General features: G+C 42.5%; 1 protein-coding gene across 2 annotated transcripts in view; it reads right to left on the bottom strand.

Annotated features, from left to right (window-relative positions):
* klhl14 (kelch-like family member 14) overlaps nucleotides 1-18,167 on the bottom strand; it is a 50,200-nt gene extending 32,033 nt beyond the window's left edge. The window contains exons 1-3 of one of the 2 annotated variants that reach the window (XM_042307619.1): nucleotides 17,560-18,167; nucleotides 15,766-16,669; nucleotides 9,864-9,985 (exon numbers count right to left, since the gene is read on the bottom strand). In XM_042307619.1, coding sequence (XP_042163553.1) covers nucleotides 9,864-9,985; nucleotides 15,766-16,646 — 1,003 coding nt within the window. In that variant the 5' untranslated portion in view covers nucleotides 16,647-16,669; nucleotides 17,560-18,167. Of the gene's footprint in view, nucleotides 1-9,863; nucleotides 9,986-15,765; nucleotides 16,803-17,559 lie in introns of those variants that run through there. The other variant, XM_024392242.2, reaches the window with a different exon arrangement.
* Nucleotides 18,168-19,103: the final 936 nt, after the last annotated feature.

The following is a 19,103-nucleotide window of genomic DNA, read 5'->3' as shown; positions in this document are numbered from 1 at the left end:
AGCACCTCCTCCCAGCTGCCCACTGCACTGAGGCTAGGTAACACGGTCACCACCGATAAATCCATGATTATCGAAAACTTCAACAAGAATTTCTCAACAACTGGCCATGCCTTCCGCCTGGCTACTCCAACCTCGGCCAACAGGTCCGCCCCCCCCTCCCCGCAGCTACTCGCCCAAGCCTCTCCAGGTTCTCCTTTACCCAAATCCAGATAGCAGATGTTCTGAAAGAGCTGCAAAACCTGGACCTGTACAAATCAGCTGGGCTTGACAATCTGGACCCTCTATTTCTGAAACTATCCGCCGCCATTGTCGCAACCCCTATTACCAGCCTGTTCAACCTCTCTTTCATATCGTCTGAGATCCCCAAGGATTGGAAAACTGCCGCACCCTGGACCCAAACTGTTACAGACCTATATCCATCCTGCCCTGCCTATCTAAGGTCTTCGAAAGCCAAGTCAACAAACAGGTCACTAACCATCTCGAATCCCACCGTACCTTCTCCGCTGTGCAATCTGGTTTCCGAGCCGGTCACGGGTGCACCTCAGCCACGCTCAAGGTACTAAACGATATCATAACCGCCATCGATAAAAGACAGTACTGTGCAGCCGTCTTCATCGACCTTGCCAAGGCTTTCGACTCTGTCAATCACCATATTCTTATCGGCAGACTCAGTAGCCTCGGTTTTTCGGATGACTGCCTTGCCTGGTTCACCAATTACTTTGCAGACAGAGTTCAGTGTGTCAAATCGGAGGGCATGCTGTCCGGTCCTCTGGCAGTCTCTATGGGGGTGCCATGGGGTTCCTATCCTCGGGCCGACTCTTTTCTCTGTATATATCAATGATGTTGCTCTTGCTGTGGGCGATTCCCTGATCCACCTCTATGCAGACGACACCATTCTATATACTTCCGGCCCGTCCTTGGACACTGTGCTATCTAACCTCCAAACAAGCTTCAATGCCATACAACACCCCTTCCGTGGCCTCCAACTGCTCTTAAACGCTAGTAAAACCAAATGCATGCTTTTCAGCCGTTCGCTGCCTGCACCCGCACGCCTGACCAGCATCACCACCCTGGATGGTTCCGACCTTGAATATGTGGACATCTATAAGTACCTAGGTGTCTGGCTAGACTGTAAACTCTCCTTCCAGACTCATATCAAACATCTCCAATCGAAATTCAAATCAAGAGTCGGCTTTCTATTCCGCAACAAAGCCTCCTTCACTCACGCTGCCAAACTTACCCTAGTAAAACTGACTATCCTACCGATCCTCGACTTCGGCGATGTCATCTACAAAATTGCTTCCAACACTCTACTCAGCAAACTGGATGCAGTTTATCACAGTGCCATCCGTTTTGTCACTAAAGCACCTTATAGCACCCACCACTGCGACTTGTATGCTCTAGTCGGCTGGCCCTCGCTACATATTCGTCGCCAGACCCACTGGCTCCAGGTCATCTACAAGTCCATGCTAGGTAAAGCTCCGCCTTATCTCAGTTCACTGGTCACGATGGCAACACCCATCCGTAGCACGCGCTCCAGCAGGTGTATCTCACTGATCATCCCTAAAGCCAACACCTCATTTGGCCGCCTTTCGTTCCAGTTCTCTGCTGCCTGTGACTGGAACGAATTGCAAAATCGCTGAAGTTGGAGACTTTTATCTCCCTCACCAACTTCAAACATCTGCTATCTGAGCAGCTAACCGATCGCTGCAGCTGTACATAGTCTATCGGTAAATAGCCCACCCATTTTTACCTACCTCATCCCCATACTGTTTTTATTTATTTACTTTTCTGCTCTTTTGCACACCAATGTCTCTACCTGTACATGACCATCTGATCATTTATCACTCCAGTGTTAATCTGCAAAATTGTAATCATTCGCCTACCTCCTCATGCCTTTTGCACACAATGTATATAGACTCTCTTTTTTTCCTACTGTGTTATTGACTTTTTAATTGTTTACTCCATGTGTAACTCTGTGTTGTCTGTTCACACTGCTATGCTTTATCTTGGCCAGGTCGCAGTTGCAAATGAGAACTTGTTCTCAACTAGCCTACCTGGTTAAATAAAGGTGAAATAAAAAAAATAAAAAAATATTGCGCCTTCTTCACCACACTGTCTGTGTGAGTGGACCATTTCAGTTTGTCTGTGATATGTACGCTGAGAAACTTAAAACGTTCCTCCTTCTCCACCGAGGTCCCTTCAATGTGGATATGGGGGTGCTCCATCTTCTGTTTCCTGAAGTCCACGATCACGTTGAGTGAGAGGTTGTTTTCCTGACACCACACCCCGGGTAACCTCACGTACTCCCTGTAGGCTGTCTCGTCGTTGCTGGTAATCAAGTCCACTACTGTTGTGTCGTCTGCAAAATTGATTATTGAGTTGGAGGCGTGCATAGCCACGCAGTCGTGGGTGAACAGGGTGTACAGGAGGGGGCTGAGCACGCACCCTTGTGGGGCCCCAGTGTTGAGGGTCAGCGAAGTGGAATGTTGTTTCCTGCCTTCACCACCTGAGGGTGGCCCGTCAGAAAGTCCAGGACACAATTGCACAGGGCGGGCTTGAGACCCAGGGCCTCCAGCTTGATTATGAGCTTGGAGGGTACTATGGTGTTGAATGCTGACCTGTAGTCAATGAACAGCATTCTTACATAGGTATTCCTTTTGTCCAGATGGGATAGGGCAGTGTGCAGTGTGATAGTGATTGCGTCGTCTGTGGACCTGTTGGGGTGATATGCAAACTGAAGTGTGTCTAGGGTGGCCGGTAAGGTGGAGGTGATATGATCCTTGACAAGTCTGTCAAATCACTTCATGATGACAAAAGTGAGTGCTACGGGGAGGTAGTCATTTAGTTAAGTTATCTTTGCCTTCTTGGGTACAGAAACAATGATAGCCATCTTTAAGCATGTGGGGACCACAGACTGGGATAGGGAGCGATTTAATTTGTCTGTAAACACACCAGACAGCTGGTCTGCGCATGATCTGACGATGCGGCTGGGCCAGCAGCCTTGCGAGGGTTAACACGTTTAAATGCTTTACTCACGTGAGCCACTGAGAAGGAGTGGGGGAGGCGCAGTCCTTGTTAGCGGGCCGCGACGGTGGCACTGTATTATCCTCAAAGTGGGCAAAGAAGGTGTTTAGTTTGTCTGGAAGCGTGACGTCGGTGTCCGTGACGTGGCTGGTTTTCTTTTTGTAGTCCATGATTTCCTGTAGACCATGCAAAATACATCTCGTGTTTGAGCCGTTGAATTGCAACTCCACCTTGTCCCTGTACTGGCATTTGTTAGATTGCCTTGCGGAGGGAATAACTACACTGTTTATATTCAGTCATATTCCCAGACCTCTTTCCATGGTTAAATGCAGTGGAACGCGCTTTAAGTTTCGTGCGAATGCCGCCATCCATCCACGGTTTCTGGTTAGGGTAGGAAATGTCTGCTCAACTCAAAATTACAGCCAACTAATTGCAGCATTACGGCAAAAAATGGAAGAGAGCAAGTGGAAGGGGGAGCAAGTAAGGAACTTTTCTGCATTAAAGACCAAAATTGGTTAAAGAAAATTGTGAATAATAGAAAATTATACCAGTTTATTTTAAGGTTTGACAACTGTGCCATTGGATTGCAAAATAGTTGGGAAGAGATTTTCTTTGTACCGATTCCATGACACATGATTTATGAAAAACGCTTGATTCAAAACTTACATTTTTTCAATTTAAATGATTATACAAAATCCTTGGAACCAATAGGGCGGCAGGGTAGCCTAGCGTTGGACTAGTAACTGAAAGGTTGCAAGTTCAATTCCCCGAGCTGACAAGGTACAAATCTGTCGTTCTGCCCCTGAACAGGCAGTTAACCCACTGTTCCTAGGCCGTCATTGAAAATAAGAATTTGGTCTTAACTGACTTTCCTAGTAAAATAAAGGTTAAAAAAAATAGAATGTTATATATAGGGGGGATAAACCATCACAGCTCTGCAGATTTTGCTGCGAAGAGACAGAACCATTAGATAATTTGTTTTGCTACTGTCCATACAGTATGTGACTTGATTTTGGTCACAGGTTCAGGAATGGCTAAAGAATTGCAAACATTTACCTAACTCTGCAAATAGCACTAATGGGTGATGTAAAAAGTCATAGTCAATCGATCAATAATATAATAATGCTCTTAACCAAAAAATATATAAGTTACAAACTTGAAAAACTATGAGGATAGAAAGGTTCAGAACTTGTGAAACATCTCAGCACAGTTGGAAAATACATGGAAAACAGAAATCAAAACTGGATGGTGTTCAGAGATAGATGGGAGGGGTTCAGTTGAAGGGTGGGACAAAAAACAACAAGATAACTAATGTAAAGAATACTGTGTCCGTAAAATGTACATAGATTGTATAAGCTGGAAGTAGTAGCCTAAATGTTGTTGCCCATTAGTTTACTCCAATTAGGGGAGTAAAATATATAATGAAGTAACATATATATTTTTTAGAACAGTGCATTCGGAAAGTATTCAGACCCCGTCATTTTGACACATTTTGTTACGATACAGCCTTATTCTACAATGGATTACATCATTTTCTCCCCTCATCAATCTACACACAATACCCCATAACGTCAAAACAAAAACAGGTTTTTAGAAATTGTTGCTAATTTATTTAAAAATACAAAACAGATAACTTATTTACATAGGTAACCAGACACTTTGCCTCCATTAAGGGGTAAAGGTAATAATATGACTCAAAACAGCGGTTTTACTATCCATAACACACATTCAAGTTGGCTAATTAATTTGATCAGGGTGTTGAATGATGTTGATATCAAACATTTTTGTCAATGAATTGTCCCCTAACTTACCACTGGAGCCTAAACAGTAAGACCACTATAGGGCACAAACCCAGCCCCTTAGAATTGGACTTGTCTTAGCTTTTACAGTACGCTCTCAGGCTCACTAGAGGGAGTTAGATACCTCGCATTGAAACACGTTTGGTCGGGGTCGACAGAATAACTCAACGGCAACTGGACCAACCAACGTTGCGTTACTACTGCCATCTAACGTCATTAGTGTTGCATCCCACCGCATTGCATTCTTTTGTTCAGTACTGTGCTTGGGATAACAATTTATTTTTGAAACCATGAGGTGTTAATGCAATGTTGACTCAGATACTGTAGAATCAGCCTGTGGACAGACAGTCACTACTTTAAATGAGCCACTGTCTTTGTCTTACTTTCCTCCCTTGCTTCTTCACGGTGCAATAGGTACACTAGATGGCAAGCAAGTGTTCCTCTAGTTTTAGAACAGACGAGCTGCAGTGATCTGACGCGACGAGAGGGATCAGATTTTCCTTAATCAAACGTTGTCCATCTCAGACTACGCCTTATTGAAAAGTTATGATTGAATGTTAATCATGCTCTATTCCACATCCGGTGTGTAGCAGCTCCATCAGGTGGCGATCGATGTGTTACGTTAAGGGGATAGAGGCTTCACTACAGACCCAGGTTCAATCCTAAACGGCTGCAATCGGGAGTCCCATAGAACAGTGCAAAATTGGCCCAGCATCGGGTTAGGGGAGGGTTACAAGTAGACCGTCATTATAAATAAGAATTTGTTCTAAACTGACTTGTCTAGTAAAATAAAGGTTGAATAAAAAGCTATACAGTGTATTTGTAAAGTATTCAGACCCCTTGACTTACAGCCTTGTTCTCAAATGGATAAAATTAAAAAGTTTACTCATCAATCTACACAATACCTCGTAATTACAAAGTGAAAGCAGGTTTTTAGACATTTTTGCAAATGTATTAAGAATAAAAAACAGAAACACATTATTTACATAACTATTCAGACCCTTTGCAATGAGACTCGAAATTGAGCTCAGGTGCATCCTGTTTCCATTTATCATCCTTGAGATGTTTCTACAACTTGATTGGAGTCCACCTGTGGTAAATTCAATTGATTGGACATGATTTGGAAAGGCACACACCTGTCTATATAAGGGCCCACAGTTGACAGTGCATGTCAGAGCAAAAACCAAGCCATGAGGTCAAAGTAATTGTCAGTAGAGCTCCGAGACATGATTGTGTCGAGACACAGATCTGGGGAAAGGTACCAAAACATTTCTACATCCAAGGTCCCCAAGAACACAGTGGCCTCCACCAATCTTAAATGGAAGAATTTTGGAACCACAAAGACTCTTCCTAGAACTGGCCCGCCTGGCCAAACTGAGCAATCGGGGGAGAAGGGTATTGGTCAGGGAGGTGACCAAGAACCCGATGCTTACACTGACAGAGCTCCAGAGTTCCTCTGTGGAGATGGGAGAACCTTCCAGAAGGAAAACCATCTTTGCAGCACTCTACCAATCAGGCCTTTATCGTAGAGTGGCCAGACGGTAGCCACTCCTCAGTAAAAGGCACAAGACAGCCCTCTTGGACTGAGACCATGACAAACAAGATTCTCTGGTCTGATGAAACCAAGATTTAATTCTTTGAACTGAATGCCAAGCGTCACATCTGGAGGAAACCTGGCACCATCACTACGGTTAAGCATGGTGGTGGCAGCATCATGCTGTGGGGATGTTTTTCAGCTGCAAGGACTGGGAGACGAGTCAGGATTGAGGGTAAGATGAACGGAGCAAAGTACAGAGAGATCCTTCATGAAAACCTGCTCCAGAGTGCTAAGGACCTCAGACTGGGGTGAAAGTTCACCTTCCAACAGGACAAAGACCATAAGCACACGGCCAAGACAACGCTAGAGTGGCTTCGGGACAAGTCTCTGAATGTCCTTGAATGGCCCAGCCAGAGCCCGGATTTGAACCCGATCGAACATCTGAAAACAGACCTGAAAACAGCTGTGCAGCAATGCTCTACATCCAACCTGACAGAGCTTGAGAGGATCTGGAGAGAAGGATGGGAGAAACTCGCCAAATACAGGTGTGCCAAGCTTGTAGCGTCATACCCAAAAAGACTGGAGGCTGTAATCGCTGCCAAAGGTGCTTTAACAAAGTACTGATTAAAGGGTCTGAATTGTTATGTAAATGTTATATTTCAGTTGGTTTTTTAAAATAATTTGCAAACATTTCTAAAAGCCTGTTTTTGCTTTTTCATTACGGGATAGTACTGTAATAGAAAGCTTGTTCTTTGTATTTGCAGAAGCCATTAGATCATTTGTTTGTGTTCTGTGCACATTATATACTCTGGAGTTCTACCATCAACTATTTACAGTTGACGTCGGAAGTTTACATACACTTAGGTTGAAGTAATTAAAACTCATTTTTCAACCACTCCACAAATTTCTTGTTAACGAACTATAGTTTTGGCAAGTAGGTTAGGACATTTTTCCAACAATTGTTTACAGACCGATTATTTCACTGTATCACAATTCCAGTGGGTCAGAAGTTTACATACACTAAGTTGACTGTGCCTTTAAACAGCTTGGAAAATTCCAGAAAATGATGTCATGGCTCTAGCTTTTGATAGGCTAATTGACATCATTTCAGTCAATTGGAGGTGTACCTGTGGATGTATTTGAAGGCCTACCTTCAAACTCAGTGCCTCCTTGCTTGACATCATGGGAAAATCAAAAGAAATCAGCCAAGACCCCCCAAAAAATTGTAGACCTCCACAAGTCTGGTTCATCTTTGGGAGCAATTTCCAAACGCCTGAAGGCACCACGTTCATCTGTACAAACAATAGTACGCAAGTATAAACACCATGAGACCAAGCAGCCGTCATACCGCTCAGGAAGGAGATGCGTTCTGTCTCCTAGAGATGACGTACTTTGGTGCGAAAAGAGCAACTCAATCCCAGAACAACAGCAAATGACCTTGTGAAGATGCTGCAGGAAACAGGTACAAAGGTATCGATATGCACAGTAAAACCAGTCCTATATCGACAAAACCTGAAAGACCGCTCAGTAAGAAAGAAGCCACTGCTCCAAAACCGCCATAAAAAAGCCAGATTACGGTTTGCAACTGCACATGGGGACAAAGATCGTACTTTTTGGAAAAATGTCCTCTGGTCTGATGAAACAAAAATAGAACTGTTTGGCCATAATGACCATCGTTATGTTTGGAGGAAAAGGGGGGAAGCTTGCAAGCCGAAGAACACCATCCCTTCCGTGAAGCACAGGGGTGGCAGCATCATGTTGTGGGGATGCTTTGCTGCAGGAAGGACTGGTGCACTTCACAAAATGGATGGCATCATGAGGTAGGAAAATTATGTGGATATATTGAAGCAACATCTCAAGACATCAATCGGGAAGTTAAAGCTTGGTCGCAAATGGGTCTTCCAAACGGACAATGACCCCAAGCATACTTCCAAAGAAGGACAACAAAGTCAAGGTATTGGAGTGGCCATCACAAAGCCCTGACCTCAATCCTATAGAAAACTTGTGGGCAGAACTGAAAAAGCGTGTGCGAGCAAGGAGGCCAACATACCTGACTCACTTACACCAGCTCTGTCAGGAGGAATGGGCCAAAATTCACCCAACTTATTCTGGGAAGCTTGTGGAAGGCTCCCCGAAACGTTTAACCCAAGTTAAACAATTTAAAGGCAATTCTACCCAATACTAATTAAGTATATATACACTTCTGACCCACTGGGAATGTGATGAAAGAAATAAAAGCTGAGATGAATCATTCTATCGACAATTATTCTGACATTTCACGTTCTTAAAATAAAGTGGTGATCCTAACTGACCTAAGACAGGGAATGTTTACTGGGATTAAATGTCAGGAATTGTGAAAACTGAGTTTAAATGTAGTTGGCTAAGGTGTATGTAAACTTCAGACTTCAAATGTACCATAAAATCAATATAATTATGAATTTTAGACTTATTCAATTCATTGTCAACATTTGCGGGAAAAAATAAATTTTAACATATTATTGGGCAAAAAAAGACCCACAAAATTATCTTTTGGCTTTGCAAGGTTTAACAAGACGTCCATGCATGTCCAATTACCAAATGGTTTTATCACCTTGGAGGGATGTTTTCTCCTTCCTTCCCTTGCTATCTATCTGGCATATTCAATATTTTATAATAATATATTATAACTTAATATTATTGTATTTTAAAGCAGCTGGACAGTAACATGTAATTATAAAATGTTAGATCTACACTTCACAAGATTATTAGATTATTATAAATCTGGCCATGCATCTTTGCCAAGAGATTTCAGCAAAAACAAGGGAAACCAGGCAGAAAGCTCCACGCCACAGGGCTGTTACTGTAAAGCCACGCTCAGTTTAAAAAACGTATGTTAAAAGTGATAGTGATACATCATTATCTCTAGGATTTAAGGAACTCCTTTTGTTCTTCCCTTCATTTTACCTGGAAATGAACCTGTGCTCAAGACAAAACCTTAGGAATGTTCAACTTGAAATAAACAACTTCTTAAAATCCTGTCATTGATTTGTGGTTGAAATCTGGTTAAATTATTATGTCGATTACTTTTTGTGAATTCAACCCAAACATCGATTGAAGGGACATTTCGCAATTGTTCAATTTAAGGTTCATTATCTTCAGCCCCACCACAACATCAACAAATGTGAATACGGTGTATTTGTATGTTTTGTAGTCAAAAATATGCACACCAGATGATCAACAATGTCATTAGAAGCAATTTTGACATCATCTGGTGTGCATTATGTGATTCTAACCAACTATAAGTAGGCAAAGGTTTGTAAACACTTATCTTCCTCTATCTTTCTGACCACAAAACATAGAAACACTCCATTATCACATAGGTTGAAGTTGGGGTGTTGCTGGAGATGATGAATATGAAGTAGAAAAATGTGTACGTTGACACGTTGGCATGTTGATTCCTCTTTATTAAATAAGCTTATAACAGAAAGAGCATATCGGTAAAAGATCGGGTTTCTACTCACTAGTGAGGATCTTCCATGTCTTCTTCTCGTCATCGTAGTACTGGACCAGATTACTGGGGAGTCGATCGGGTCCAGGGGGCAAGCCACCCACCAACAACAGCATCCTCTTATTGGAACGAATCCTGGAGTAGTGTGGGTGAGGAGGTGTTGAGGGTTTCGGGGTGTAGAGGGGGTTGGGATTTGGAGCGATTCGGGTGGAGGCGTTGGGGTGTGGAGGTGGGTTAGGGTATGGAGTGGGTTGGGGGGGACAAGAGCCGGGAAACATAGATTACATAACAGATATAGATTAAATAAAACAACCAGTTGCACACATAAACATACAGAGAACCGTTTTTGTTGAGTAGAAAGCCAATTGTAACTAATCCCAACAACGTCATTGTGTTGGTAGTCATTGAATTGTAGCCCATTGTCGTGACTTGACTTTAACATTAATCTGAAGACTGTTATTTATCTAATTAACTAACTATGTTTAATTGTTGCCCAATTCAATTAATCATGTAACTAACTCATTAGGATCTGGGGCACCACAAGAGCGGTTCTTTAAAGAGTTACCATCTCCCGAATTAAACTCTAAAAGGTCTTTCCCAGTCACATCTATAACCAGTCAACGTATTAATCAGAACCTCATATCATGTCATTCTGAACAGTCATAACCTTGCATCTACAAAAACCTGAGCCTTAATTATGATTCAGTACTACACAAATTGGTTGAATTATTTATTTACTAGCTACTTAAATGGGAATACAGATAAACATACACACTCTGCACCGGTTATTGACTGGAGACTTAACACGCTGAAAACAGGTCCCTAGCGGAATGACAACAACATGGCTTCTTGTTAAAGAAAAGATAGAGAGACAAAGACACTTAACATTGCAACATTCAGAAACTACTACCACCTAAAGTAACCATATACTTTGCACACGAACCGCCGCCCGCTTTGAGAAAAAAATCATGAATGTATTTACGTGAAATGCCTGGGTTCGCCGGGGGTCTCTCAGTGAACCGGGCAGCCTTGGAAAGGGGGTAGGGAATTTTCTCGGCATGCTTGTAAGGCTCTGATAATCCGAAATGGGTTCCAACAAGTCTTCTACTGTTGTCCCTCTTCGTAGTTATCCGGTATACGGTGACTTGTCGTTGGGTCCTGAACAGAACTACAGCGTTGATGTTCCTTCCATTTTCTCTTGAAGATGCTTCTTTGAAGAAATAATGGCCAGCCGTATCGATGGTTCCCCAGTGTGGTGATGAGAGTAGCGTAATACGATGGTTTGAGGTTAAATTCACTTTCGAAGTAACTTTACTTAGGACAGCTAATCCGCCATACCAGTGATTGTCCGGGAGGTGAGTTTATCGTCTCCACCTCGTGTTGAGATTCAAAGTTCAAGCCATTTTAAACATGTAGCTGAAGCTTCACACTTTTCTGGTCCCGTGTTAACTTCTTAACCCATCCTTTATGCCCTTTGCTCGAAAGGGGCGGTTCCGGCAGGCTGGCACGCTCCCTGACCTCACTCCGGGGCGGTGACTACTCACTGTGCAAAGTTATGGAAAACACTTTTATCATTTTCAATATTACATGCACAACGCATAGTGTGGAAACTTCATATATGTAGTGTGTATACTTTCCAAGTTACAGTATTTCCTTCATAACATTTTTAATGACATCACAAAATAACAAACAAAATTACATTAGTATTCTATAGTTCGCCTCAGACCATTCCCCACGTTCTACGTTAGAAATATTGTTCCACTATTCGCGAGTTTCTGCAGGAAAAAGAGTCTGTTGAAACAAAGCACATTCCTTTGGTGAATCTTGAGAGCGCAGGCCTGGATCTTCTCCCTTCATGTACAACAGGACGTGAATGTCAAACCCCACTAGTTATTTTCTCCCCCCTCTGCAGATTTTCTCCCCCCTCTACCTGATCTATTTGGATTCTCTGGACAGTCATGACACCAGGGACAGTGCATTTGGAAAGTAGTCAGACCCCTTTCCTTTTTCCACATTTTGTTACGTTACAGCCTTATTCTAAAATGTATGAAATTAAATGTTTTCCTCACTAATCTACACACAATACCCAGTAATTACAAAGTGAAAACAGGTTTTTAGACATTTTTGCGAATGTATTCAAATAAAAAACAGAAATACATTATTTACATAAGTATTCAGACTGTTTGCTAGGAGACTCGAAATTGAGCTCAGGTGCATCCTGTATCCATTGATCATCCTTGAGATGTTTCAACAACTTTCATGGAGTCCACCTGTGGTAAATTCAATTGATTGGACATGATTTGGAAAGGCACACACCTGTCACCTATATAAGGTCTCACAGTTGACAGAGCAAAAACCAAGCCATGAGGTCAAAAGAATTGTCCGTAGAGCTCAGAGACAGGATTGTGTCGAGGCACAGATCTGGGGAAGGGAACCAAAAACATTTCTGCAGCATTGAAGGTCCCCAAGAACACAGTGGCCTTCATCATTCTTAAACGGAATACGTTTGGAACCACAAAGACTCTTCCTAGAGCTGGCCGCCTGGCCAAACTGAGCAATCGGGGGAGAAGGGTCAGGGAGGTGACCATGAACCAGATGGTCACTTTGATAGAGATCCAGAGTTCCTCAGTGGAGATGGGAGAACCTTCCAAAAGGACAATCATCTTTGCAGAACTCCACCAATCAGGCCTTTATGGTAGTGTGGCCAGACAGAAGCCACTCCTCAGTAAAAGGCACATGACAGCCCACTTGGAGTTTTCCAAAAGGCACCTAAAGGACTCTCAGACCATGACAAACAAGATTCTCTGGTCTGATGAAATCAAGATTGAACTCTTTGGTCTGAATGCCAAGCGTCACATCTGGAGGAAACCTGGCACCATCCCTACGATGAAGCATGGTGGTGGCAGCATCATGCTGTGGAGATGTTTTTCAGTGGTAGGGACTAGGGGACTAGTAGCGCGCACTGCACCCGGCCCGCCACAGGAGTCGCTGGTGGGCGATGAGACAAGGACATCCCTACCGGCCAAGCCCTCCCTAACGACGCTAGGCCAATTGTGCATCGCCCCACGGACCTCCCGGTCACGGCCGGTTACGACAGAGCCTGGGCGCGAACCCAGAGTCTCTGATGGCATAGCTGGCACTGCAATACAGCACCCTTAACCACTGCGCCACCCAGGAGGCCCAAGACTCTGAATGTCCTTGAGTGGCCCAACCACAGCCCAAACTTGAAACCGATGGAACATCTCTGGAGAGACCTGAAAACAGCTGTGCAGCAACGCTTCCCATCCAACCTGAAAATCTTGAGAGGATCTGCAGAGACGAATGGGAGAAACTCCCTAAATACAGGTGTGCCAAGCTTGTAGCGTCACACCCAAGAAAATTCGAGGCTGTAATCGCTGCCAAAGGTGCTTCAACAAAGTACTGAGTAAAGGGTCTGAATACTTAAGCAACTGTTTTTTATTTTTAATACATTTGCAAAAATTCTGTTTTTGCATTGTCATTATGGGGTATTGTGTGTAAATTGACAAGGGAAGAACATTATTGAATAAAAATTTTGAATAAAACTGTAAAGTAACAAAACGTGGAAAAAGTCAAGGGATCTGAATACTTTCCGAATGCACTGTAACTGTATTCTATATGGAAGATTTAGATAACAAAATAATGTTTCCCATCATTGTGGAAAATCCATATTGGCCAACGCTAAATGAGCTATATACAGTAGATCACAGCTGTAACGTCTTAACAATCACGCGTATGTACATGATAATACTTCCTATGTATTTGGTAACAACATGTTAATAATATTGTAACCTCTAAATACAGAAAATCAGCTTTGTAATATCACAGCTGTTTTTTCTCAGAATTTATGATAAAGCTTTCAATAAAGCTTGTTTTTCATTCGGTTTCGGTCTAAAGAGGGTTTACAGCCTAAAGATATCTGTTCAATTAGGTGTGAACTCATCAGAACTTTTCTACAGGGTGCCAGGGTTCCATACAGTGAGGCAAATAATATTATGACTGGACAATACACAGTAGATCAACTACTACATAAAATCTTGCTATTCCATTGGCAAAGACTCTCCATGTGATAGTTCTGAGCCAATTGTGCAGCGTATTCTTGAGCTGTGGGGTTGGTTTGTGAAACACAATTTCAGGGCCACATACTTTACTGTACATTGAGTCCAGTCATCTAATTAAGTGCAATGCAATTAAACAACTAACCACAAAGTAACAGTCGTTTAAACAACATTGGCCATTAATTCCAGGCATTTGCATCCGTTCTCGTTTTACGATTGACTAAATGACCGCCCTCTCATGCACCCACTTGGATACTGGCCGACTCGTGTTTTGGGGGGTTATTCTCACCTGCAAATGGCCACTAAACATAGATAAGGCTAATTCATTGAGGGGAGAGAAACAGTGGATTGTGATATGAATATGAGCAGTCTAGACCCTAGATCTGTGCTGTGTCTGGACCCATCTATGGGTATCTCACTGAGACTACGAGGCAATGGCTACATGCTACAGCACATGCAGGCCCTCTCCATTCCACATAACTTTTTATTGGATGTATTTTTTTGGAGTACTTTCCAAATGCACAGTAACCATTTTCTATATGGAAGACTTAGATAACAAAATAATGTTCCCTATCATGGAGAAAAGTCCATATTGGCCAACGCTATATGAGCTATATCCAGTAGATCATAGCTGTAACATCTTAACAATCATGTGAATGTACATGATAATACTTCCTAATAATAGTGTTACCTCTGAATACAGAAAATCAGCTTTGTGATATCACAGCTGTTTCCTCTCTGAATTTATGATAAAACTGTTTATTGGATTTCCACTTATGTGCTCTATAAAGATATTGTGAGAAATAAATAGTGAAATTACCCTGGTAAATAAATAGTACCCCACATCTGCAAGATAATTGTTGATTACTATTTTCTACAATACTGTGCGAATATTTTTCCAATCATATAGTCTACTGTTTCTGAATGAAGCAGATAACGTTAGACAAATATAAAAGTCAAAATTGCTCCATAATACTTGAGACTTATAATAACTAAATTGTGTTCTATAAACAACGGCATCATAAAGCACTGCCAATCAATCATCTTCCTGTCAACATCCTGTCCATTAATTATCTCTGAAAATGCTCATCATGACAAACAGACCATGACAAGCATACCTGGCCATGCAGTACTGTATCTCCCATGGTTGTGTACTGTAGGTGAGGCAGACCAAGCAACTTTCCTAAGTATGGATCACTCAGACCTATAACTCTATAACCCATGAGTTGTTTTCCATGCCTTGCTAATAAAGAAATATACCTACTGGTTGTGTATAAATAGGTTATATATATATAGGTATATCTATATATATATATCTACCCAGGTTATGTCAACACAAATGTTCACGTGCTCTTATGTCATATTTTTACATGTGTGCCTACGTTAAGTTATGAGTGACCTATATATTTTTGGAATATATATAGGAAATAAGAATAATTTCTTATTTCAGAAGAAATGCCTGAATGTACTGTACAACTATTGACTGAATGTATGTTCCTCCATATGTTCTGCAATTAAAACCTTTACAGAGAAAAAACTATTTTACCAAGAGTTAACTAAGTTATATAGTGTAGCGTTGGAATTGAGATGGTATGCAAAATAAGGTAGACCATTCTAAAGCATCCTCACTAACCCTAACCATATGCAAGTATGCAATATTAGTACCTTTACTAACCTTTGCTAACAACATCTTACACACCACTCCTAACCCTTATTTGTGTGTGTGTGTGTGTGTGTGTGTGTGTGTGTGTGTGTGTGTGTGTGTGTGTGTGTGTGTGTGTGTGTGTGTGTGTGTGTGTGTGTGTGTGTGTGTGTGTGTGTGTGTGTATCTGTCCTCACCTGCTGGCTGTGGTCTGCCTGCAGTGCTGTCTGAAGGGCATCAGGTGGTAGTTCATGGCGTCCATCAGCAGCTTCTGGCATACAGGGTCACTCCTCATGAAGTCAACCGACTGCACCCTCTCCACCAGCTCTGGGGCCGGGATGAGGGCGAAGCGCAGCCTCTTCATCAGGTCCGGGGCATAGTGCATGCGAGTCTCCCGGTCATGCTCCAGCCAGAGGACCGACATCTGGAAGAGGGCCAGCTCCGACTCCACCGGGGGCGGCAGAGCATCCAGCATGGCGCACATCTCCTCAAAGTTCAGCAGCAGCACATCTTCCACCAGGTATTTGTTGGCCAGCTTCTTGGTCTCGTCCAAGCCGTGCAGCGCCGCGATCTTGCAGATCTGCTTGTAGTTCTGCACAGAGATCTGGTCGTTGAGGAACTGCACGCTGAGCTTGGTGATCTGAGGGACGTTGAGGATCTTGCTGACCGAGAGCACCTCTTCCACAGTGTCCAGGGAGAGCGTGACATTGGCAGTGTACAGGTACTCCAGCACTAGCCGTAGTCCGATGGAGGAGCAGCCCTGAAGGACCAAGTTGTTGATGGACCGGGGGCTGGCCATCAGCTTGTCATCTGGGGAGGAAGACGGGGTACCACTGCTCCCCTGGTCTTTGTTGTTGTTGTTCCCCTCGTTGTTGAGCATATGACTGCTGGAGAAGAGAGACCTGAAATACTGTGAGCAGGATGCCAGCACGGCTTTGTGGCAGTGGAACTGCTGTCCCTGGGCAGTGAGAGTCACATCACAGAAAAGCTGTTTCCTCCATAGCAGGTTGAGCCCGTGCAGCAGGGTGTCACTGTGTGTAGGGTCAAAGGTGGAGGTTCTATCACCGGATCTGGACATGACTTCCTGACTGTTAACGCCACCTAGGCAACAAATACACCATGCAAGCCATTTAGCCTACCGCTAGCCCATTTATTTGTGAATAACATAACATAATATCATCATTACAGTCAGGATGGAATTGTCTCTAATACCTTCACGTTATACCGAGCAACATGGTTAAATGGTGGATATACACACGACTGAACTTGTAAACCGTCATGCTGCTCCCTCCGATATTATTCTACAGTGAACAATATCGTTCAGTCCGGTATCATTTGAACTTTGGCTCAGGTCGGAAGAGAAAACAAAAACGTATAGTCCCAATAATGTGCTATTCCCTTGATATTGTCAGTCGTTCAAGACAAGATCATTTTAAATGGACGCTGTTGTTTGAAGCGCACTGTCAAAACAAAATATTATAGGAGATGCTGCATCGCCTTATTTATCTTCGATAACGCAATTTAAGTTGTTGGATAAGAGGAAAAGGCAACCCCTACGGTGCCGTGCACGGATACTATGCAGCATTCAGCTAACACTTATCGTTCTCCTCTTATCTTGCTGCACTCCCACAATGAGGAAATTTACACATCCACAAATGCACGCACGGAGTGATACAAAAGCAATTAGTTTGTCCCTCACACAGCCGACATCATCACTGTGCGTGTGCGTTTTCCCTTATACCTGAGTTACGACTATACAGACGTGAGTATCCGAAATTATGAATTCAATGCAGCTATCCCTCACATATAAATGAAACACGCACATGGGTATGTTGCTGTATAACGCCAAACATGCATTTACTGTATGAAATATGTTTGTAAACTTGATATAAGCGTCCTGTACTACCTCGTTTCATAGTCGCCACATTTTCTAAAGCGCCTGTCACAACTAAATGATGTGAGCAGCTTGCTTGAGAACAAGCCAAACTTACCTGACTTACGATCTTGACAAAAAAAGAAAGTAAAGCTTTAGGTTCCCAATATTCTCACTTGGCTTTCCTTTGTTCTCCTTTTTCTTTTGCTGTATTCCTTTCCTTTAAAAGTCTATGGTCGGTGCCTCAAAATAATGATTGATTTCAACTCATAAAGTCACTATTTCAGGTTATTTGTTGACGTTGGTAATTTGTTCTTCTGAATTAACAAGAAGTGTGTGAGTGTGTGAGAGGGAGCTGTGCTTTCTGCAAGAGAAGAAGAAGAAGAAATATACGTGTGACAAATTATGCTACCAAGAAACAACACATCATTATCCTTGGGCCTGGGGCTCAGTGAGTCGTAACGAGAGTAATAGGAAATCCACGGTTGGGGAGAGAAACGGTCGTGCATGGCCGGTGGAGAGAGACCATGCAGGGGTATGGATGCTGAAGAGACTCGCAAAATTATGGCTCAAGGCTATTGTAAAAACTGTCGAGCGTAAATGACTGCGATTTCAAACATCTATGGAAGAAAGAAAAGAGAAAGGGGGAGAAAAACCGAGTCTTTCCCTCGCTGTTATAGAGAGAACCGTCAAGTTTTAGTGCGCATTGCTAATTAGTCAATTTCTCTCTGCCTTCACAGCCCGACGACTTTGCTGCTGAGCTGAAACTGCTAATTTCTGGGACCAGCCTTTTTTTGGCTGTGAACTGGATGGATGAATGGCTTGTCTCGCACAAATGACAAAAAGGCTGCCTTAATCTCCATCACCAAAATAACCCCTCATCTCATTCTGCTCCTGCTTAGTCCTTCAAAAGATGCTCTATACAAACTTTAGTGCTTTATATGCATCACATTTGAACATAGAGTATCGTATTACATGTATAATACTTGTCAAAATTGAATTATGAAACACATTTTTCTATGTTTGACAAATCATAAGGCCATCATTCCAGTAACCAGCCACATTGTATCAACTTAAATTCCTATGCATAAAAACATCCATTATATTATTATCTAAAAGCAGAAGTTAACTTTCAGATACTTGTAGCTTGATAGACTAATTATTGTGGCATGGATATAGTCCTGCATGGATATAGTCCTGCTGTAGAGCCTACACAATAGAAGGAATGAGTGTAATATGAACCGGACTCACATGATCCATCCTGTGTGGATAGGTTTGATGTAAGTAGATACTCTTTCTATATATTCCGCCTACACATCACTACAAATGAGCCCATACAAAATAGGCCTCAACCTATTTTGACAGCATTTGTAAGTCATTTCACCTTATAGTTGGTGTACAGATGCACTGTCAACTTGAATAAAGACACACCACATATTTGTCTGATATTTGGTCTTTTATAACTCATATTCAGGTGGGTCAATGAGTCAGCCATCTTCAAGGCCTCAATGAAGGAGCTCTTGAACACATCCACTGTTATGAGCATGTTACATATGTTAAAAAGCCATACATAATTCTGTTTCTAAAAGTTTTGTTGTAACACTACACGCATCTTGGGCGGTAACATCTTATGTCCAGAACTGTCTGGTTCAACTTTTTGGT

This window comes from Oncorhynchus tshawytscha, linkage group LG28 (assembly GCF_018296145.1).
Source record: "Oncorhynchus tshawytscha isolate Ot180627B linkage group LG28, Otsh_v2.0, whole genome shotgun sequence".
NCBI lineage: Eukaryota > Metazoa > Chordata > Actinopteri > Salmoniformes > Salmonidae > Oncorhynchus > Oncorhynchus tshawytscha.
This window is presented reverse-complemented; position numbering and strand designations above follow the sequence as displayed.